This window comes from Mastigoproctus giganteus, chromosome 1 (assembly GCF_048544385.1).
Source record: "Mastigoproctus giganteus isolate SK-2022 chromosome 1, ASM4854438v1, whole genome shotgun sequence".
Classification (NCBI taxonomy): domain Eukaryota; kingdom Metazoa; phylum Arthropoda; class Arachnida; order Uropygi; family Thelyphonidae; genus Mastigoproctus; species Mastigoproctus giganteus.
In genome coordinates, this window is record NC_143575.1 from 201,433,844 (window position 1) to 201,457,502 (window position 23,659).

The 23,659-nt window shown below is 38.8% G+C and overlaps 1 protein-coding gene across 1 annotated transcript in view; it reads left to right on the forward strand.

Moving 5' to 3' along the window:
* LOC150091450 (exportin-4-like) overlaps positions 1–23,659 on the forward strand; it is a 748,459-nt gene that overhangs the window by 683,939 nt on the left and 40,861 nt on the right. The window contains exon 21 of the mRNA XM_090383995.1: positions 10,111–10,247. Coding sequence (XP_090240121.1) covers positions 10,111–10,247 — 137 coding nt within the window. The remainder of the gene's footprint in view (positions 1–10,110; positions 10,248–23,659) is intronic.

Consider the following 23,659-nt stretch of genomic DNA (forward strand, 5'->3'; position numbering starts at 1 on the left):
TACAAAAAACTATTCTGAAGATTCCATCACCAGCTCATGTATTAATGATCTTGGTAAAACACCTCCCACCATTCCCAACACGCTCCATTCAATGCCTCCTGTGGTCTTCCGTCAAAAGGATATCAGAAGGATTTTGATTAATCTTGATGTTAAGAAAGCTCCAGGTCCTGATGGTATTTCTCCACTTGTCCTCAAAACCTGTGCTCCTGAACTTACTCCTATTCTTTGCCACCTTATCTCACTCTTATTCCAAAGGTGTTTTTTTCACTCTGCTTGGAAATTTGCTCATATCCAGCCAGTTCCTAAAAAGGGTGACAAATCCCTACCATCCAATTATCGTCCCATTGCAATTACCTCTACTCTTTCTAAAATAATGGAGAAATCAATTAACCGCCAACTTTTAAACTACCTAGAAACCTTCCTTCTGATCAACGATCGCCAGTATGGATTCCGTCAGTGTCGGTCCACTGGTGATATTCTGGTTTATGTTACCCATTTATGGACTAATTCAATGGAAAGGTTCGGTGAAACACAAGTAGTTGCTCTTGACATCTCAAAGGCTTTTGATCATGTTTGGCATAAAGGTCTTCTAAACAAGCTTCCATCTTATGGTTTGCCAACTGTTTTTAGTAATTGGTTATCCAGTTTTCTCTCTGATTGCTCACTGAGGGTGACGGTAGATGGCTCTCTGTCTTCTAACTTCTCCACTAATGCCGGTGTCCCCCAAGGTTCAGTTCTTTCCCCCCACTCTTTTCCTCTTGTATATTAATGACCTTCTTCCATTGACTGGAAATCCTATCCATAGTTTTGCCGATGATAGCACACTGCATTCCACTTTCCATTTTGAGAAACCTTGTCCTGCTCAATCAGCTTCAACTTCTCGAAAATCTGCTACCAATTCCTTAAATGCTGATCTTCAGGTAATTCTCTAGTGGGGCAAAGACAACTTAGTTGATTTCAACCCTTCTAAAACTCCGTCTTGTCTTATATCTTGCAAAAAGGATTCTTCTGCTCCTATGCTTATCTTTAGTGACACTCTGATTTCTAGGCAAAATGATATATATCTTTTGGGGATTACCCTGACTTCTAATCTCTCTTGGCACAAGCACATTACAAATATTGCTTCCTCTGCATCTAAAAAACTTGGTTTTCTCTTTCGCTCTCGGCGTTAGCATTAGTAGAGGCATATGATGCAAGAAAGCAAGCTTATGCAGCATCAGCCAAAAAAAAAAAAAAAAAAACACCTTCCACTTCACCCCTCCGTTCGTTCAAAATACCTGTCATCCAGCTGAGCCTTAAATTTATTTAGGCTATCACCTTCCACAACAAGGGATGGAAGTCTGTTCCACCAACTACCCACTGGCTAAAGGCAAATTTCTGCACATCTATCATACATCTGTCTTTCCTCAATTTGAGTTTATGCCCTCTCAGGTGATTATTCTGAGCAAGAGGCAGTATTCCATCACCATTGAGCATGCTGAAACCATTCAAGGCTTTGTACACCTCTATCAGATCTCTCGCTGGTGCCTAGTTTCTAGATAGTGTAATTTGCAAAACTTAAGCCTTTCTTCGTAAGAGCAACCCTTCGTTCCGTTCACTAACCTTGTTGTCCTTCTCTTTACTCGTTCCAGCAGCTCTACATCTTTCTTGAAATGAGGCCTCCAGACCTGTATACAGTACTCAAGGTGTGGCCTGACCATTGCCTTATACAAGGGAATAATCACCTCCTTATCCCTGCTAGAAAAATTCCTGTATATCATTGACAAGACACCATGAACTACTCTTGCAGCCCGTCTGCACTGCTCAGAGAACTTCATATCTGCCTGCACAATTACCCCCAGGTCCTTTTTATTCTCTACCACTGTCAGTGTAGTACCACAGAGTTGATACATTGCTCTGGGGTTGCTGTTTCCCATATGTAATACTTTACATTTGTCAATGTTAAACTTCATTTGCCACCTCTCAGCCCATCTGCTCAACTTTTCCAGATCCTGTTGCAGCAGCAGCATAGCATCAGTAGTGTCCTTAACAACCCTGCCAACCTTTGTATCATCTGCAAACTTGGACATTAAGCTTGATATACCATCATCAGTATTATTTATAAATACAGAAAACAACAATGGACCCAACACTGAACCCTGAGGGACTCCACTAATAACATTAGTCCACAATGAGCAGTGTCCATTAATTACCACACTTTGTCTTCTGCCACTCAACCATCCCTTTATCCATAGCAACAATTTGCCACCAATGCTACACTGCTCCAATTTGTGCAGCAGTCTTCCATGTGCAACATTATCAAAAGCCTTTCTAAGATCCAAATATATAATATCAAAGTTATTCCCTGCATCCAATTGTTTTGTGACTACATCATAGTATCCAATCAGATTGGTCAGGCAAGACCTTCCCTTAACAAAACCATGCTGAGTCTGAGCTATAACTGAATTCTTGTCAAGATGATCCTGCAGTGCTTCTTTAACCAGTGCTTCCATTAATTTTCCTGGAACAGAAGTTAAACTCACAGGTTTATAATTACTTGTGTCAGCCTTTGATCCTCCTTTGTGAATTGGGGTTACATTTGCACATCTCCAGTCTGTGGGTACCTCCCATGAGTCCAAGGAAGCTCTCATAATTATGGTTAACGGATTGCTTACTTCCTTTCCTGCCTCCTTTAATATAAATGGATAGATCCCATCCACACCAGGTGCCTTTCTTGTATTTATCTTCAACAATTTCTCCTATACTTTACTCTCAATTATTACAAGATCATCTAGCTCACTGCCAGTGTTTACTTCAGCTATGGCATTCCCCTTCCTGAATAACTCCTCATGTGTGAATGTAGATGAAAAATATTGATTTAGTTTGTTAGCTACCTGAGCAGTATCATGAACAGTTGAACCATCGATATCAAGTGGACCAATCTGATTCATCCTCTTCCTTCTAGAGTTTACATAAGTAAAGAACTCCTTGCTGTTTTTCTTTGCATCCCTTGCCAAAGATTTCTCATAATCTGCCTTCGCCTGCCTAACCTCCTTTGTAACTTGGTTACAAATAAACTTATATCTATCATAGGCTTGTGTGTCACATGTTAATTTATATATATCCCATGCATTTTTCTTCTCTGCCATATGTCTCATTAGTTCATCTGACATCCATTTAGGCCTGAACCTTGAACAATATTTCTTAGTTGGTATGTAAAGTCTAGTAGGTTCCAAGATAAGTTCTTTGAACGCTTCCCATTTTGAGTTTGCTGTTGATAACATCATCAGTTGGTCCCACTGTATAGAATTTAAATACTGTCTCAGACCATCGTAGTCGCCTTTACGAAAGCAATAACCCTTCCCTTTACCCTTGATGGTAGTTACCTCCTTGAGTAAATCCCACTTCAGCACACTGTGATCACTAGCACGTAGTGGTTCCTGTATCCGCAGATTCTTAGTGCATGAAGAATCACTACTGATAATCAAATCAAGAGTATTGCTCCCTCTAGTTGCCTCCCAAACATGCTGATTTAGAAAACAATCATCCAATAAATCCACAAAAGCCTTGCTAGTGTGTGAGTGACCAACCCACAAATTTCAGTCAATATCTGGGAAATTAAAATCCCCCATTATAAGACTCTCTGATTTACTGGCCCACTCTATTTCCCTGTACAGTTTCTTATTATACTCATCAGAGTCATTAGGCCCGTAGCACACTCCTTCTCTCAATTTTGATCTCCCAATGCTTATGTCACACCAAACTGACTCGACACTGCACTGCCCAGCGATGTCGACTGGCTTCACTTCCTTGGATTTTATGTGTTTCTTAACTAATAGCATGACCCCTCCTCCCTTCCTATCCTTTCTGTAGACGTTGTACTCCCCAAATTCCAGTTCTGCATTCCTTATATTTGTGTGACACCATGTCTCTGATATCCCAACAATATCCGCCTTTGATGCTTTGAGCAATACCTCAAATTCATCAAATTTATTTACCAAACTCCTAACATTGGTGTACACGCAAGTATACATGCACCTGTTCTTTTTCTTAGCTACCCTAACACAACCCATGTGTTTACTTGTACCCCAATGACTCCCAGCAGTCTCTGAAATATCCTGCATCTTATTTTCCAAGCTGCTTCTCATTCCAGTAGAAGCACTGCAAGAATCACTTTCACCTCTGCCAGTGGCTACTGTTAATCTATTAGTCCTTGTATCCCGGCAATCAAGCAATTTTCCGACCAACCTAACACTGCCTCGATAGCATCAGCAAACATTCTTGCACCCATTCTATTTAAGTGTATCCCATCCCTGTAGAAGCAGTCTCTCCTGTTAACAAGTACAGACCAGGCTGAAAAAAATTCTACCCCTTGAGCCTTGCAGTCTTTCCAGGGCCGAATTGATTAACAGGGCTCTCATCATATACTCCCTCGTATCGTGTCTGGGCAGAATTGCAGCTACTTTTCTTCCAAACAGCTGCTCACTCTGTATAAATCGCAAATCCGCCCTGCCATGGAATATTGTTCCCACATCTGGGATGGTGCCCCCAAAACCTCTCTCAGGCTTCTTGATTCCATTGAGAAGAGGGCAGTTATGTTAATTAATGATTGATCTCTAACAGAGTCTCTCCACTCGCTTTCTCATAGATGTACTGTTTCTGCTGCATGCCTCTTCTACAGATACTTCCATGGGCACTGTTCTTCTGAATTGGCTTCTATAATTCCTGCTCTCTCTTTCAAAACAGTCCAAACACGTGCCGCCACCAGCCAACATCCATTTACTGTCCAACTTCAAACCCACAGAACCAACTTTTCATCTTCCTCAGTTATTCATTCAACTGCCGTTTTCTGGAACAGCCTTCCTTCATAGGTATTTCCTGAAAATAACAATGTACAGAAGTTCAAGTCCAATGTCAACAAATATCTTCTTTCGTCTTCTGAACGTCCTAACAACCTAAGTACTATAGGTTCTAATACCTCTCGTGTTTGGGGTTCACATAAAAAAAAAAAAAAAAGCAAACCATCATGCTGAGATAACACCAGATACCCTTCAAACATCTTCCAAGGTGAAAAATTCACTCAGACATAGACCCCAAAGCCATATATTCATAGAACATATATACACAAGAAATAAATTTCTCCTAACATCTTCCAGGATGAAAATTCGCCAAGAGGAGATGTTCCAAAGACATATGAGAGCAAATCCACTTGCAAATGTGTATAATTAATAAGATACCTTGAAAGTAATCAATGCTTATAACTAACTTGAATTTTCCAAGTAAGATACCACTTCACTGTAGGGTTATCATGACTAACATGGTAGGGTTATCATGACTTCAAGGTAGGGTTATTATGACTAACATGCTGATGGATTAAAAGTCAGTTAATATGTTCCCAATGTCTTCATAAGTGAAAGTTCATTGTGACCAGGGTAGACACATCAACAGTGACATAGAAGCAATTTTTTTAAAATATTTAAATCACCCAGTTAACTTCCAAGAGTGAGGTCTGCATAGTTTACATTTATTTACATTCTTTGTGAGGAATACACAATCACCAGCCAGATATAATCCCAAGCAAGTGTCCCAATGACTTCCAATATATGCAAAGTTCAAAGAAAGGAGCTCAGGATGTAGTGATATCCTAAACAATTATTACTCAAAATTAAACAGAATTTAGCACTAATTCTATCACAGAAGAGGTACCTACTGGAACTTACTGGGCAGGAATTAAGGCTCAAAGTTCCTTTTTTCTCTTGAAGGCATGTATAGAGAACAATTTGAAGTGAATGAAAATATCCTTTGTTAATATTAATTCTGGTTTATTATTCCTGGTGAAGTTATTTAGAGCTTTGTCCAATTCATGTCATAGATCAGCGTTTCTCAAACTGTGTTTTGCGGAACACTAGTGTTCCGTGAAAAATCGTAATTAATAATTAAAAAAATAATAATAAATAAATTTTGCATATCTGTAGCATACACAACTTTTGTATCATTATAATATTTACCATAATTTTTTTCGGTTATTATTATACTGACATAGATTAATAATCAAATAGACTGTAGAACACTTTATTTTGGCGGGCTTTGCATAGAGAAGTATGCGTTGAGGTAATGGCACCTACAGAAAAGTAGCAATGTGGTGATCTAGTATGACATTCGCATGTGGTTTCGCCTGGAGCACACAGGTTGAAGGAGAGGAGGAAGCCAACCAATATCATAACTAAACTAACTTTCTTGTATAATTTTTTTTTGATAATTATTGATATTTTGAAATATTATTATTAGAATATGTGACCATGGATTTGTGGTTGAAAAAAGGAGCTTTAAAACGAGAAGCAAGGTACTTTCAGTAGTGAAACTGTGGTCAATGAAAATGAACATGGTATTGTCACACTTCAAAGTGAGAATGATCAATCGCAGCCTTTTGTTCCCCAAAAATCTGAAGTGAAAACAGGAAACAACTAATAAAAGACCAAAACGAAAGTATGACGACAGTTATTTGAATTTCAGCTTTACATGTGTTGGAAATAAAGTGCTCGTGATGCACAGTGTGTCATATGTAATAAAATACTCTATTTGCAAACAGTTCTTTGGCTCCTGCTAAACTTGTGTTTCGTGAGTGTTCCATGAATATGTTGTGAGATGAAAAGTGTTCTGTGACTAAAAAAAGTTTGTAAACGCTGCTGTAGATTATGGTAATAATGGCGATCTTGAATAATATGATCTACTGTTTCATCAGAACCACAAAGACACAAGGTTGTAGTTGAAAGGCCCAACTTAAAAACTTTACTGTTGAGGTTACCATGTCCTGTTAAAAGAAAGGTAGCTTGAAGGCCTGGAGCAAACCAAAGTAAATCCTTTTTAACAATTTCCTTAACTGTCGAGAGAAACTCACTGGTCACACCACCAACATTAGCAGAGGTACAGTCTGTCTGCCGTTTAGACACAAAAATGGTTCTCCGTCTTCTTTTTTCCTGAGTCATAGACATTGTCAAATCCAGTTGAATACCATTGAGTGCTATTGCAACGTTGATGATATGCAACTGGATTTGACAACGTCTATGACTCAGGAAAAAAGAAGACTATCAAACATACAGAAAGAAATCCCACAAAACAGTCAGTCTTTTAAAAGATAGGCATGTACATTTTTGCAGTAGTTCAACGTATACATCAGATATTTGTTTTGCCATTTAATCCTTTATTTCTGCTTTGAGGCACCTCTGTAGAGCACTTTTTTTGAGTTGCTGGGACAAGTAGGCAGTGCTGTTTAGTAAATGGATTTCATCTGTGAAGAATCGTGACTCGAAGTAACGCCTGGCTTCTGTTGTTATAGCATTCTAATATCAACAGATGCATTTGAAAGAGATTCAGAATCTGCATCACTTGAACAGAATTCAATGATTTCATCAGCTTCGGCATACTGTCTCTCTCTGTTTCTTTTCAAATCCTGATTTTTTTTTTTTTTTTTTTTGATTTGGTAGTTGTTGGCGCATCGGCTTCTGTGGCCATATTGCACCTCCCAAGGTTTTTGCAGTACTTTGATCCAAGCCCGAGGCGGGAATCGAACCCGCGACCTTTGGGTTGTCGGGCAGGTACTTTACCCACTCGGCTAGCCCGGTCGGCTCAAATCCTGATGTCCCAGGCTATGAATCCATTATAACAACCCTTTAGGGTAAAATTGTATAGGAAAATACTTTTTACACTAAATTTTATCAGTTAGACACCTCCTAAGGCTGATGTTTTGTTCTTCACAAAATAAAGAATTCAAATTCAGCAAGCATATTCTTCAAAAATATTACCCTTTCTTCTTGTGGAAAATACTAAACTAAATAAAATTACTTTGACATAAGCAAATAAAAAATGATAAACTAGATAAAATAACTTCAACATAAGCAAAGAACATATGATACTACGAACAAATTATATACAGTTTTAATAATGCTCTCTGGACAGCATAATTGGCACTAAGCGAAATCTCAGCTGTAATGCAATAGTCCATGGTTTAGTCAGTGTGCCAGTATCGCTCAGTTGTTCATATCATGTGGCTTTCCTTTTACAGTGCTCATTTATTGACTGCAATTCAATGGACACATATTTGTGTTGTGGAAAAAAAATTGCAGTTTTGATGCAAGTTTGTGTTTGGCCAGTGAACGTCTTAAGGAAGGTTTACTAACATTTGTACGGGCCCAGATTTATTAAATTTTTTCATGTAATTTAGAATTGTTTTTTAAAAAAGTGTGCAATATATGGTTTTCTTGGTTTACTTGCCAAGAAAAACTAAAATATGCAAAAAAAATTGCCATCTTTGCAAAACAGCTTCTACATGACAAATAAAGCATTTGTCCTATGAATATGTAGTGTGAGGTTGGTTGTCATTTCCCTTCCTTTGAAGAATATGGTGACTAATATGACGAGTCACTTGCAGTGCTCTCTTTGTGTGAATATTGTGAAGTGTATGACAAGATACTATATATGCAGATGGGATGAGTGAGCAAATGTGAACCTTCTTATGTGTGAATTCCATTTGCCTATTACTAACCAGAGAAAGTGGGAGGGCAACTCACCATGAGGGACAATTTTTAAATCAATTATACAATTGTTACTTAAAACATCACATTAAAGAAACTTTCCTTAATGTGCTGATCTAAGTAACAGTTTGTATAATTGGAAAAGAATATTCTAAACCTGATCATTACTCCTGATCCAGATAGTACAGGACTATGAGTATAGGAGCCAGTTTTTAAAAGTAAAGGGATGGAGCTGTATCAGTTGCTTTTTCTAAACTCTTAAGTATATATAATGTAAAAATTGTATCGTTCATCCAAACTCCTATTTGACCACACCATAGTAATCAGATCGGATAAGCAAGAATTTTCATTTACAAAGCCATGTTGTGATCCTTTTAGGATCACATCCCCTCAAAATGTACCTGTAGTTCACATTTGACCATGGGTTCCATTTTTAGAATGTAAAAGAGGTCATGGTTGAATGAATCAAATCATCTAAGAGTCAGATCATCTCATGGATAATATTATTAACCCTGGTGGTTTGACGTTCTCCTTCATAGCTGCCAATATGACTAGGTAAATACAATTACTACCTGGGACCTTAACACTTTCAAGATGTTTTTCTGTTAGGCTTAGCCGACCGGGCTAGCCGAGTGGGTAAAGTACCTGCCCGGCAACCCAAAGGTCGCGGGTTCGATTCCCGCCTCGGGCTTGGATCAAAGTACTGCAAAAACCTTGGGAGGTGCAATATGGCCACAGAAGCCGATGCGCCAACAACTACCAAATCAAAAAAAAAAAAAAAAAAAAATCTGTTAGGCTTTCCTTTCTAATATCAAATCACTTATCCTATATGCCGTACTTCAGCACGGTATTGATAGAAATATGCAAATTCCTCTGCACCCTTCTACATAGACAAGTGTCATTGATGAATTAATCCTCAGGAATAGTTGCCTTGAGTTTTATAAAGGAAATTAATTTCTAGGTAAAGTTAATTGTCTTTATAAAACTGAAGGCATTGTATTATATTTATTAAAAAAATGATATTGTGTAAAATCAAAATTACTTAGAACTTGTCATGAATGTTACTGTTTAATGTTCATCATGCAATACATCCTGAATGCTGAAGGACCTGCATCAAGTATTATTATTATTATTAGTCATATGGTGCAAGGAAGCCTGAGGTTTATGCTGCACCAGCGAAAAAAAATTCCTGAGTTACCTTGAGAGAGAGAGAGAGAGAGAGAGAGAGAGAGAGAGAGGAAAGGAATCACCAAGAAAGAAAGAAAGAAAGAAATGATGATATCCAGCTCAGGACCCTGGGTATAATTGTGTCACATTATGAAAGGAATGTCATTCACTGCAGCAGTCAGCACTTTTTTAAGTATAGTGCAAGGTGAGACGATTGTAGATTAGCAGTACTTGTTACTTATTACTTATATATATTTTTTAAGTTTTAAAAAACTGATAGTTGAAAAGTAATAATTTTTAAGTTATAGTATTTAGTAGAAAATATTTTTCTTTTTCATAATCACTGCAATTTACTCTATTTTAGGATGGTCTCCTTTGTAAATATAAATTTTTCTTGTTAAAATTTTTTTTTTCTTTTTTTTTTTTCTTTCAGTTTCCAAGTCTCTGCTTACAGTATTTTAAGCTGATTACTCTTGTCTGTGAGATCTATCCAGTTAAAATATGCAAATTACCAGAAAGCTTACTGAGAAATCTTCTGTCATCTGTGGAGCTTGGACTTACTTCATATCCATTTTTTTATATTTGTTTATACAGTCAGAGTTTTTTTTTTTTTTTTTTTTTCTCTTATCCATTATATATCAAGATGATTACCAGAAATCAAGAGTTTAAATGATTTTATAAGTTAGTTTTTTTTTTAAATATAATAACAAACAAAGAAAAATATACTGTGTTTCTTTTCACAAGCAGTTCTCGAGTAGAATATGCTGACAATTTCTTTTGCTGTGAATTAGCACAATACCTATTTTAAAATATAACCCAAAAATTTTAACATTTCCAGGTTTTTTATGTGAGTTTTATGCTTTATAATATGTACATATAATTTGATACATTTTCATTTATATGTGATTTGCTGTTTGGAACAATTTTTGAGTTATGTTATGCATTTTTATTTAATGCGCAAGCACCGAGGTATGTCTATAACTGCACAGGCTGTCTGAATCATTTTAAAAGGAACTACTTGAACTATTACAATTGTGTAGGTGGATGGTGTTTATATATCCATCATTGTTTGTTGCAGTAATTTTTTGCAACACTAATAATTTCTGTTCATCTACTGCATTCAACATCTAACAGGGACTGTTATATGCATTTAAAGGAAAATGCATATAACCAACATTAAAAAATAATAAAAACCCTGTTAGTTCTGTGTGATTCACACATGATCAGTCAGCAATCTACTGTGTAGACCTCATTGTGCATGTTCAGACATAACTTGTATTTTTGCCATCTTGGTGCATTCATGCATGTGTATGCGCACGCACACAAGCGTACAGTAATTTGATCCTATTTTTGTTGTGTGCTGTTAAACATGTGTGACTGTGTCACTATTCCCACATATAAATGGATTTCTGCTATTATAATTAAATACAATTAAATATATATAGAATGTATATAATGTGCTAATTTTATATGTCATAATTTAATTTAAATCACATTTCATTTAAAAATAATTAAACCTCTAATTCAATTCCTCTTTAAAATGGTTATAAAACATTAATTTGAATTACATTGGCAAAGAAAAGTTCAGTAGTCAGTTTTTGAGATGAATGTTTTTGCTGCAGTGATTTCTAGGAATATATTAATTGTACAACTGATGCCTGTATTATCTTTCATTGTGGGACAGCGAATGAAAGAGAATTTGTTTTTTTAATTTTTTTTTTAATGTTGAAACAAGGGACAAAAGGAACCCCTGATACTAAGTGCTGTGCATGAGTTGAAGGCTGAAAGAGCAGTAGACTTGAATTTACACCTGTAGACTTGAATGGACTGTAATTCTGTGAAAATATATGTAAAGGAAGGTTGTTCCAAAGAACAGACATAAAAGGGATAAATGAAGAAGAGAAAAAGTTGGCTTTGTGAGTTTGGAGTTGGACAGCAATTGGATGCTGACTGGTTATGGTACATGTGAACTGGTTTGGAAGATAATGGGGGATTACAGATGTCAGCTTGGAAGAACAGTACCCATGTATGTAGCTGTGGAAAAGATATGCAGCAGAATCTGAATGTCTATGACACAGAGAGTTGGGAGAATTCGTGTGAGATGGGTCATTAATTAACTTGACTGCCATGTTTTGTATAGAATCCAAGGGCTTGAGATAGGGTAGCTAAGAATAAGAATAGGTGGATGTATACTTGCATGTACACCAATGCTAGAAGTATAGTAAATAAATTTGATGAATTTGTAGTGTTGGTGAAAACATCTGAGACAGATATTGTTGTTATATCAGAGACGTAGTGTCACACAGATATTAGGAATGCAGAATTGGAATTTGGGGAGTACAATGTGTACAGAAATGGTAGACAGGATAGGAAGAGAGGAGGGGTTATGCTGTTAAGAAAAACATAAAATCTAAGGAAGTGCATCCAGTTGACATAGATAGACATAAGCAAAAATGGGAGTAGGAGTGCGTTATAGGCCTAATAACTGTAATGAGTACAACCAATTACTGTACAGAGAAATAGAGTGGGGCAGTAAATCAGAATGTCTTCTAATGGGGGATTTTAACTACAAGGTATTGACTGGAACTTGTGGGTTGGTCAATCCTTGACGTTGTCACAGACATTCTCTCAGATATGCCAGACAAGCTGTTCTTGCTACCTGGGAGTCTAAAACGCTGATGGAACTGATATTCGGGTGTCACTCAAGTCAAAGTGGACCCAATTTCGGCGAAGTCCGGACGGTCTATGACAGCCAAATCCTCTGCTTGCACCTTCACGATGGTGGGACTGTTAGTAATCCTGGGTATAACATTCATGCACAAGTACATGGTGGGTGACCACCCAGGTGTGAACCAACGTAAGCAGGGGTCGAGGTGTGGCGCCCACACCACATGGAGGAACGCCACCCCTCTATGTTACCAGGCAGTACTAGGTGGTAGATGACTCTCATCAACCGGTGAAATACCACCACTTTGCTTATTGGAGGCTTGAAGTGGTGGAACCCATGTTTAGTCTCTAGAGCTAAGTTCCGGCCAACCCTTCCCTATCTCTTCCATCATGCAGTATGATTGATGACTTTTGAGGTTATGATGAACGTCGTGGCGAGATCCAATATTCCTTACATTTCGAGGGTACAGCTCTAAAACGGCGTTTGCAGGCCGGCCGCTAGTTAGTACACCGGACTGAACCTATTGGTAACTCTCTAGGAAGCTTCCGGATCAGCTAGTGTATAATCTTGCTGCCTCTACTCTGCCAGATAGTGAATGGAGGGAGTCCAAGTAGTGTGTATGCGGGGAGCATTGTCGAGGCCACGTTATGTCAAGGATCTGGGTATATTCTTACCACATGTACGCCATATCCAAAAATTTCATTACTTCATACAGCATGTCCCACCCACATTTTCTTACTATTGAATACACCATGAATTGTCAAAATAATAGAGCAAGCTTATCTGCGAAAAGATCTAAACCTCCCAAGGACTTCCTAATTCATTTCACAAATATACGTGGTCTCAATTCTAATCTTAACGATGTCCATTTCCACTTTCAGTCTTCCAAACCCCATGTACTTTTTCTGACTGAATCTCAGTTATCAGTTGATTCAACTACTGCTCATCTCAGATGTCGAAATTATTTGCTGTATGATTCCTTTCGCCTCAAAGGTGGTACTTGTGCATATGTCCGTTCTGATATTCCCTGTCAGAGACTTGGAAATTTGGAATCTCCTCTCTTTGATCTTCTCTGGCTTAAAATCTCTCTACCTCATTGTGTAAAATTCATCTGTTGTCTCTACCGTTCTCCCAACTCCACTAATCACTTGGAGCTCTTTGACTTCCTCTCTTTGCAACTTGACTTTCTCCAGTCCAACTTTCCTAACAGTGAGGTAATTTTCCTTGGTGATTTTAACGTTCACAACTCCAGCTGGCTTCCGTTTTCTAGTCACACCGACCCAGCAGGTCGAGATGCTGAGGCTTTTGCAATTACTAATGAGCTAGCACAGATTGTTCGTTTACCTACAAGAATACCGGACAATCCTAATCATACAGCCAATACGCTTGATCTTTTTCTCACAAACAACCCTTCTAAGTACAAGGTTGAAGTGAGAGGTCCTTTAGGCACTTCAGATCACAACTTGGTGATTGTCTCTTCACCAATGGAACCTTTATCTCATGCCTATTCCCAACCTCGTATTGTTTGGCATTACAAGAATGCAAAATGGGATGACCTGCGCGACTTCTTTTCTTCTTTTCCTTGGTCTGATTACTGTTTCAAAACTTCTGATGACAACGTTTGCTCAGATTGTGTCAGTGAAATTATTCTTGCAGGAATGGAATCCTTTATCCCACACTCCACTTTAAAATCTCGTCCTTTATCTAAACCTTGGTTTTCCAATAAATGTGCTAAGGCTGTCCAAGAGAAGAACGTTGCATATCGTAATTGGCTTGTTTCTAATTCTTCAGTTTCATTTTCTGCCTACACCAAAGCTCGCAACAATTGTAAAGCAGTTATTAATCAGTCCAAACTAGAGTTTGAACAGGCTAAGAGTAGAAAACTTGCTTCTTGCCCTAATGGTAGCCGAGCATTCTGGTCTCTTGCCAAAGCTATTGGCCGCAACTTTTGCCCATCTCTGCTCCCACCTCTGTCTAAACCAGATGGTTCTGTTGTCACTTCAGCCAAGGATAAAGCTGACCTGCTAGCATCCCATTTTTCTTCGAGCTCATGTATTAATGATCTTGGTAAAACACCTCCCACCATTCCTAACACGCTCCATTCAATGCCTCCTGTGGTCTTCCGTCAAAATGATATCAGAAGGATTTTGATGAATCTTGATGCTAAGAAAGTTCCAGGTCCTGATGGTATTTCTCCACTTGTTCTCAAAACCTGTGCTCCTCAACTTACTCCTATTCTTTGCCGCCTTTTTTTCACTTTCTTATTCCAAAGGTGTTTTTCCTTCTGCTTGGAAATTTGCTCATATCCAGCCAGTTCCTAAAAAGGGTGACAAATCCCTCCCATCCAATTATCGTCCCATTGCAATTAATTCTACTCTTTCTAAAGTAATGGAGAAATGAATTAACTGCCAACTCTTAAACTACCTAGAAACCTTCCGTCTGATCAACGATCGCCAGTATGGATTCCGTCAGTGTCGATCCACTGGTGATATTCTGGCTTATGTTACCCATTTATGGACTAATTCAATGGAAAGGTTCGGTGAAACACAAGTAGTTGCTCTTGACATCTCAAAGGCTTTTGATCATGTTTGGCATAAAGGTCTTCTAAACAAGCTTCCATCTTATGGTTTGCCAACTGTTTTTAGTAATTGGTTATCCAGTTTTCTCTCTGATCGCTCACTGAGGGTGATGGTAGATGGCTCTCTGTCTTCTAACTTCTCCACTAATGCCGGTGTCCCCCAAGGTTCAGTTCTTTCCCCCACTCTTTTCCTTTTGTATATCAATGACCTTCCATTGACTGGAAATCCTATCCATAGTTTTGCCGATGATAGCACATTGCATTCAACTTTCCATTTTGAGAAACCTTGCCCAGCTCAATCAGCTTCAAGTTCTCGAAAATCTGCTGCCAATTCCTTAAATGCCGATCTTCAGGTAATTCTCCAGTGGGGCAAAGACAACTTAGTTGATTTCAACCCTTCTAAAACTCAATCTTGTCTTATATCTCGCAAAAAGGATTCTTCTGCTCCTATGCTTATCTTTAGTGACACTCCGATTTCTAGGCAAAATGATATATCTCTTTTGGGGATTTCCCTGACTTCTAATCTCTCTTGGCACAAGCACATTACAAATATTGCTTTCTCTGCATCTAAAAAACTTGGTTTTCTCTTTCGCGCTCGCCTTTACTTTTCTCCCAAACAGCTGCTCACTCTGTATAAATCGCAAATCCGCCCTGCCATGGAATATTGTTCCCACATCTGGGGTGGTGCCCCCAAAACCTCTCTCAGGCTTCTTGATTCCATTCAGAAGAGGGCAGTTAGGTTAATTAATGATTGATCTCTAACAGAGTCTCTCCACTCGCTTTCTCATAGACGCACTGTTTCTGCTGCATGCCTCTTCTACAGATACTTCCATGGGCACTGTTCTTCTGAATTGGCTTCTATAATTCCCGCTCTCTGTTTCAAAACAGTCCGAACACGTGCCGCCACCAGCCAACATCCATTTACTGTCCAACTTCAAACCCACAGAACCAACTTTTCATCTTCCTCACTTATTCATTCAACTGCCGTTTTCTGGAACAACCTTCCTTCATATGTATTTCCTGAAAATTACAATCTACAGAAGTTCAAGTCCAATATCAACAAATATCTTCTTTCGTCTTCTCAACCTCCAACCCAAGCACGGTACTAAGTACTATAGGTTATAATACCTCTCGTGTTTGGGGTTCTCATAAAAAAAAAAAAAAAAAAAAAATCGCACACTAGCAAGACATTTGTGCATTTATTGGATGGTTGTTTTCTGCAGCAGCATGTTCAAGAGGCAACGAGAGAGAGAGGGTACTACTCTTGATCTGGTTATCAGCAGTGATTTGTGTATAAAGAATTTGCAGATAAAGGAATCACTAGGTGGCAGTGATCACAATTCACTGATGTGGGATTCACTGAAAGATATAATTACTATCAGGAGTAAAAGGAAGGGTGACTACAGTGGTCTCAGACGGTTTATGAATTCTGAACAATGGGACTAACTAATGATGTCACCAACATCAAATTCTAAGTGGGAAGCAATCGAGGAATAATCATGGAAACTACTGGGCATTTCATAACATTAAGAAATATTGTTCATGGTTTAGGCCTAAATGGATTTTGAGTCAGTCTGGTGTTGATATAAGCACTGGAAAAGCAAAAATAAGAATAGGAATGTGTTATAGGCCTAATGACTCTAATGAGTACAAAGAACAATTCTACAGAGAAATAGAATGGGCCAGTAAATCAGATTGGGTTGTAATGTGGGATTTTAACTTCCCAGATATTGACTGGAACTTGTGGTTGGTCACTCGCAAACTAGCAAGACTTTTCTAGATTTATTGGATGATTGTTTTCTTCAGCAGCATGTTCGAGAGGCAACCAGAGAGTGTATTACTCTTGATCTGGGTATCAGCAACAATTATTCATGCATTAAGAATTTGCTGCAGATAAAGGAACCACTAGGTGACTGTAATCACAGATTTACTTAAAGATATAATTGTGATCAGGGGTAAAGGGAAGGATTTTTTGCTTCTGTAAAGGTGACTACACTGGTCTCAGACAGTTTTTAAATTCTAGTCAGTGGGACCAACTGATGATGTTACCAACAGCAAATTCTAAGTGGGAAGCATTCATTAGCATTAGCAAAGGCACATGATGCAAGAAAGCAAGCTTATATAGTATTAGCCAAAAAAAAACAAAAAAACTCCTTATTTCACCCATCCATTCGCTCCAAATTTTCTGCCTTGAATCTATTTAAGCTATCAATTTCTACAATGCCAGCTGGCTAAAGGCAATCTTCCGCACATCTATCCTACAACTGTCTTTCTTCAATTTGAATTTATGCCCTCTCAGGTGAATATTCTGAGCAAGAGGAAGAATCCCATCCGCATTGAGCATGTTCAAACTATTCAAGGCTTTATACACCTCAATCAGATCACCTCGCAGGTGCCTAGTCTCCAGACACTGTAATTTGCAAAATTTAAGCCTTTCTTTTCAAGAGCAACCCTTTGTTCCATTCACTAATCTTGTTGCTCTTCTGTGTACTTGTTCTAACAGCTCTACATCTTTCTTAAAATGAGGCCTCCAGACCTGTATACAGTACTCAAGGTGTGGCCTGACAATTGCCTTATACAAGGGAATAATAACCTCCTTATCCCTGCTAGAAAAATTCCTGTATATCATTGACAAGACACCATGAGCTACTCTTGCAGCCCGTCTGCACTGCTAAGAAAACTTCATATCTGCCTGCACAATTACCCCAGGTCCTTTTCATTATCTACCACTGTCAGAGTGGTACCACAAAGTTGATACGTTACTCTGGGATTACTGCTTCCCATATGTAGTACTTTACGTTTGTCAATTTTAAACTTCATTTGCCACCTCTCAGCCCATCTGCTCAACTTTTCTAGATCCTGTTGCAGCAGTGTACTGTCATTAGTGTCATTAACAACCCTGTCAACCTTCGTATCGTCTGCAAACGTGGACATTAAGCCTGACATACCATCCTCAATATCATTTATAAATACAGAAAACAACAATGGACCCAACGCTGTACCATGAGGGACTCCACTAATAACATTAGTCCACAAAGAGCAGTGTCCATTGATTACCACTCTGTCTTCTGCCACTCAACCATCCCTTTATCCATAAGAGCAATTTACATCCAATGCCGCTGACCGGGCTAACCGAGTGGGTAAAGTACCTGCCCGCCAACCCAAAGGTCGCGGGTTCGATTCCCGCCTCGGGCTTGGATCGAAGTACTGCAAAATCCTTGGGAGGTGCAATATGGCCACAGAAGCCGATGCGCCAACAACTACCAAATCAAAAAAAAAAAAAAAAAAAAACCCTCCAATGCCACACTGCTCCAATTTGTGCATCAGCCTTCCATGTGCAACAAAGGCTTTTCTAAGATCCAAATATATAATATCAAAGTTATTAAGTGACAAATGGGCCTCGAGTACTGGGGTCCATAGTTTCAAATACAGATATATACAGTTATACCCAGATATTTATTAACAAATAAAGTACAAATAAAATAAAATATAAGTACAAAAACCAGTAGCTTTCGGAACACGTGTCCCTTTATCAACTGATAAGTTAATATAAAATTTGAATACACTACAAGTAAAGTTAAAAACAGCAGTGAATTTATTAACATCATTAAGGACATTTCTATCCCTGACAACTCTGTCATGGCATCATTTGACGTGGTCTCTTTATTCACCTCGATTCCCGTCCAACAGGCCGTGCACTGCGCCAGAAGGCTCCTTGAGAGCGACTTAAGCCTCCAATCCAGGACGTCACTATCCAATGATGACATCTGTACCGCCCTCAACCTATGCCTCTCTAGCAGCATCTTCACCTTTGAAGACTCACTCTACAAACAAGTACATGGCACTGCTATGGGTGCCCCTGTCAGTTCCGTAGTAGCTAACATCGCCATGGAAGATCTAGAGGAGCAGATACACCAGAACCCACCTACACCTATTACAACGTGGTGTAGATACGTTGACGATATTTTTACCATAATACCACGTGGTTCTGAAACGGTACTACTAGAACACCTCAACTCCCTATCCAATTTCATCAAGTTTACCGTAGAATCAGAGGTGAACGGTTCGCTCCCGTTTCTGGACGTACTAGTGCATCGCATAGGCCCATGTCTAGAGACCTCAGTATACCGCAAACCCATGTGGTGCAGTCAATTCACCAACTACGGGTCCGGCCACGCTCCAAGCCATCTCAATAGCACTGCCCGCCCCCTATTCTCCAGGGCCTGGAGCCATTCCAGCACCGACACAATTAGACGTAACGAGATCTCCCGTGTGAAGGCGGACCTAACCAGATGCAGTTATCCATCCCATGTACTAAACAGATGCTTGTTACAGGCAGAAGAACTTACATTCAACCCAAGACCTCCGAAGCAAGTCGGCATATCGTCCGCCTACATTCCGTACTATCCAGGAGTGTCAGGACGTATCTCGAAGATCCTTAGAAGTTACAACATCAAATGTGTACAATTACCCGGTAGGAACCTACATTCACTTGTCTCCAGTGTGAAGACCCCTGTCACACCTGTCTTACGCAGCAATGTAGTGTACCGTATCACCTGTAAGGCCTGTAACAGTTGCTACGTAGGTGAGACATCGAGACGTCTCCAGGATTGCCTCACGGAACACGACAGAGCAATCCGGCTTGCCGAAACTGACCAGTCCGTGCTCGCAGAACATTTTTGGGCTACCAACCACGATCTTGACCCCAAGCGCGACTTTGAGATAGTGGACCACGCGCAACACTTTCGCCACCGCCTATGGCTAGAGTCACTAAACATAATAAACAACCCTAAGGCATTAAATCGCCAGAAAGGCATGCGTCTGCATCCTATCCTAGAGACAACCGTTTTATTGATGGATGATCACTGGCATAAGGCAGCACACGTCCGTGCTACAACAATGACGCATGATTAACGTGCCACACTTTGCTTGTAGTGTATTCAAATTTTATATTAACGTATCAGTTGATAAAGGGACACGTGTTCCGAAAGCTACTGGTTTTTGTACTTATATTTTATTTTATTTGTACTTTATTTGTTAATAAATATCTGGGTATAACTGTATATATCTGTATTTGAATCAAAGTTATTCTTTGCATCTAGTTCCTTTGTGACTACATCATAGTATTCAATCAAATTAGTCAGACAAGTCTTCCCCTTAACAAACCCATGCTGTGTCCAAGCTATAACCTAAGTCTTGTCTAGATGATCCTGCAATGCTTCTTTAACCAGTGCCTTTATTAATTTCCCTGAAACAGAAGTTAAACTAACAGGTCTAATTACCTGTGTCTCCCTTTGATCCTCCTTTGTGGATTGGGGTCACATTTGCACATCTCCAGGGTACCTCCCCCGAGTCCAAGGAAGCTCTCATAATTATGGCTAAGGGTTTGCTTACTTCCTTTGCTGCCTCCTTTAATATAATTGGATAGATTCCATCCATCCCAGGTGCCTTTCTTGTGTTTAACTTCATCAATTTCTCCTCCACTTTACTCTCAGTTATTACAAGATTATCTAGCTTACTGTCAGAGTTGAATACACCTTTGGCATTTCCCTCCCTGAACAACTCATGTGTAAATGCAAAATATTCATTTAGTTTGTTAGCTACCTGAGCAGGATCATCAACAGTTGAACCATCGATATCAAGTGGACCAATCTGATTCATCCCCTTCCTTCTAGAGTTTACATAAGTAAAGAACTTTTTGCTGTTTTTTATTGCATCCTTTGCCAAAGATTTCTCATAATCTGCCTTCGCCTGCCTTGCTAGTGTGTGAGATTCAAGGAACTAATGAAGGCTTTTCATACTTTTAAGAATTATTTTTCAAGATTTAGCCCTAAATGGATGTCAGATGAACTAATGAGATTCGTGGAAGAGAAAAAAAATGCATGGGATGCATATAAATTATCAGGTGACCCAGAAGCCTATGGCAGATATAAACTAGTCTGTAATCAAATCACAAAGGAAATTAGGCAAGCGAAAGCAGATTATGAGAAATATTTGGCTAAGGATGCTAAGAAAAACAAAAAGGAAATTAGGAAAGAGAAAGCAGATTACAAGAAATCTTTGACAAAGGATGCTAAGAAAAACAGCAAGGACTTCTTTACTTATATAAACTCTAGAAGGAAGGGGATGAATCAGATTGGCCCACTTGATATCGATGGTTCAACTGTTAATGGTCCTGCTCAGATAGCTGATAATCTGAATGAATATTTTTCATCTGCATTCACACATGAGGAGTTATTAGGGAAGGAAAAGTGAGGTTTATCAAACTATAACAGGGTGCTTAATGATTTTGTTATAACTGAGAGCAAAGTGGAGGAGAAATTGTTGAAGTTAGACATAAGAAAGGCACCTTGGGTGGACCCTGCCAACCTTTGTATCATCTGAAAACTTGGATTAAGCCTGATATACCTTCATCGATATAATTGATAAATACACAAAACAACAATGGGCTCAGCACCGAACCCTGGGGACTCCACTAATAACATTAGTCCACATAGAGCAGTGTCCATTTATTACCATTCTTTGCAGTCTCTCACTCGACCATCCCTTTATTCATTGCAGCAACTTGCTCTTAATGCCATACTGCTCCAATTTGTACAGCAGTCTTCCACATGCAACAGTATCAAAAGCTTTCCTGAAATCCCAGCATATGATATCATAATTATTTTTACATCCAGTTCCTTTGTGACCACATCATAGTATCCAATCAGATTGGTCAAACAAGGCTTCCCCTTAACAAATGCATGCAGTGTCTAAACTATTACTGCAGTCTTGTCTAGGTGAGCCTGCATCACTTCTTTAACCACTGACTTCATTATTTTCCTCAGAATAGAAGTTAAACTAACAGGTCTATAATTATTTGCTTCTCCTTTTGAATCCCTTTTGTGAATTGGGGAAACATTTGCACATCGTCAATCTATGGGAATCTCCCTTGAATCTAAGGATGCTCTCATAATTATGGCTAAGGGTTTGCTTACTTCCCTCGCTGCCTCCTTAAATATAACTGGATAGATTCCATCTGCCCCAGGTGCCTTTTTTATGTTTAACTTCAACAATTTCTTCCCCACTTTGTTCTCAGTTATTACAAAAGCATTAAGCACCCTGTTACAATTTGATAACCTTGTGGCATTTTCAAAAACTTATGTGAATGTAGTTTCACACATGAGGAGTTAAATGTAGCAGGATCATCAACAGTCGAACCATCGATTCAAGTGGACCAATCTGATTCATTCCCTTCCTTCTAGAGTTTACATAAGTAAAGAAGGCTGTTGTTTTCTTTGGATCCTTTGCAAAGGATTTCTAGTAATGCATAATATATTCCCCATCTCTCTGTCAATAGAGTCACCCACAATAACTAGTTCCTGTGGGACCAGTGCATTCTGCCTTGGAGATTGCCGCTGTGTTGCCTGATGCACAGAAGTGAGGTCTGGCTGATGATGTCATATATCCTAAACATTTTTTGTTGTTGTGGAAGAACAGAAACAACAGGTATGATTAGTGAAATTGCAAAGAGAGGGAAAGAAGAGGTAGTGAAGGCTTTGAAAAATGGGCCATTTTTTTATTGCTACAGATGGCAGTAATTAAACACACACACACACACACACACAAATTGAATTGCGCCTCCGTAGCCAGGTGGGAAGGAGCAGCAGTGCACAGCACACGCTTCTTGATTGGACTCGGGGTTCGAGCCCGTCACCACCAAATACGGAGGATGCAGAAAGGTCAGGGAATGACCACCCACATATTCCCGGAGCAATATGGCCTTAGTTGCTAATGCTCCTAAAAACCAAATAACAAACAAACAAACAAACAAATTGAAACAAATCAAAAGGAGCATGCTCTCTGTGCTGCATTGGAAGGTGACACTGCAGCATACAATATTGGACATTTTCTGAACAACCTGAAAGCATGTGGGATTCCTTCAAAAACTTGTGTAGAACTTATGTTGACAATGCACCTATTCTGAGAGGCCTAAAAACTGGAGTAGCAACAGTATTAAAACAGGAGATTGAGCAGTTTGAGCAAAGATAGATTTAAAACTGATCTATGTCACTGAATTACAAAAAAAAAAAAAAAAAAAAAAACAAAGATTAAAAATGTGTAACTAGATTGGTAGAACAGTGGCAACTTTTGACAAGCCTAAAGAAGAGGCTAACACTGCTCTCTGTTTGACCCAATTGGTCAGAGAGTGGTCTGATTGTTCAGTTGGAGGGGTGGGGGTATTTCACTCTCTTAAGACATCTTCATTTTACTTGTGTCGACATTCTGACCACAGGAGGAGTTGTGTATGTGACTAAGTGACTGGTAAAGGTGCTGAAACATGTTGTTTATTATAAAGGTAATTATGATGCAGTAACAGTGGTTTAAATTATGGTTATAATATGATATCTTAAAAATATGATATATTTTGAAGATATGCTGCTGCCATTCCCCAACCAACAGTATAGGTTTTTATGTGCATTTTAATGTGGATTATTCAAAATATGTCTACAATGAAATTTGATTAATTAATTTATTAGCTTGTCCAATTCAAAAATACTGCCATACCCTATAACCAGACATTATGAAGAAAATTTGCTAGTGTATTGCATACATTATACAGTTATTTACATTTCTGTTCACTTCCCCCAAGAACTGTGTGCAGAATCACAGTGAATTTACATAACTGTAACTCACATTACAGATGCACATGTCATCTGTTTTGTTTACACCATAGCGGGAACACACACCCATCAT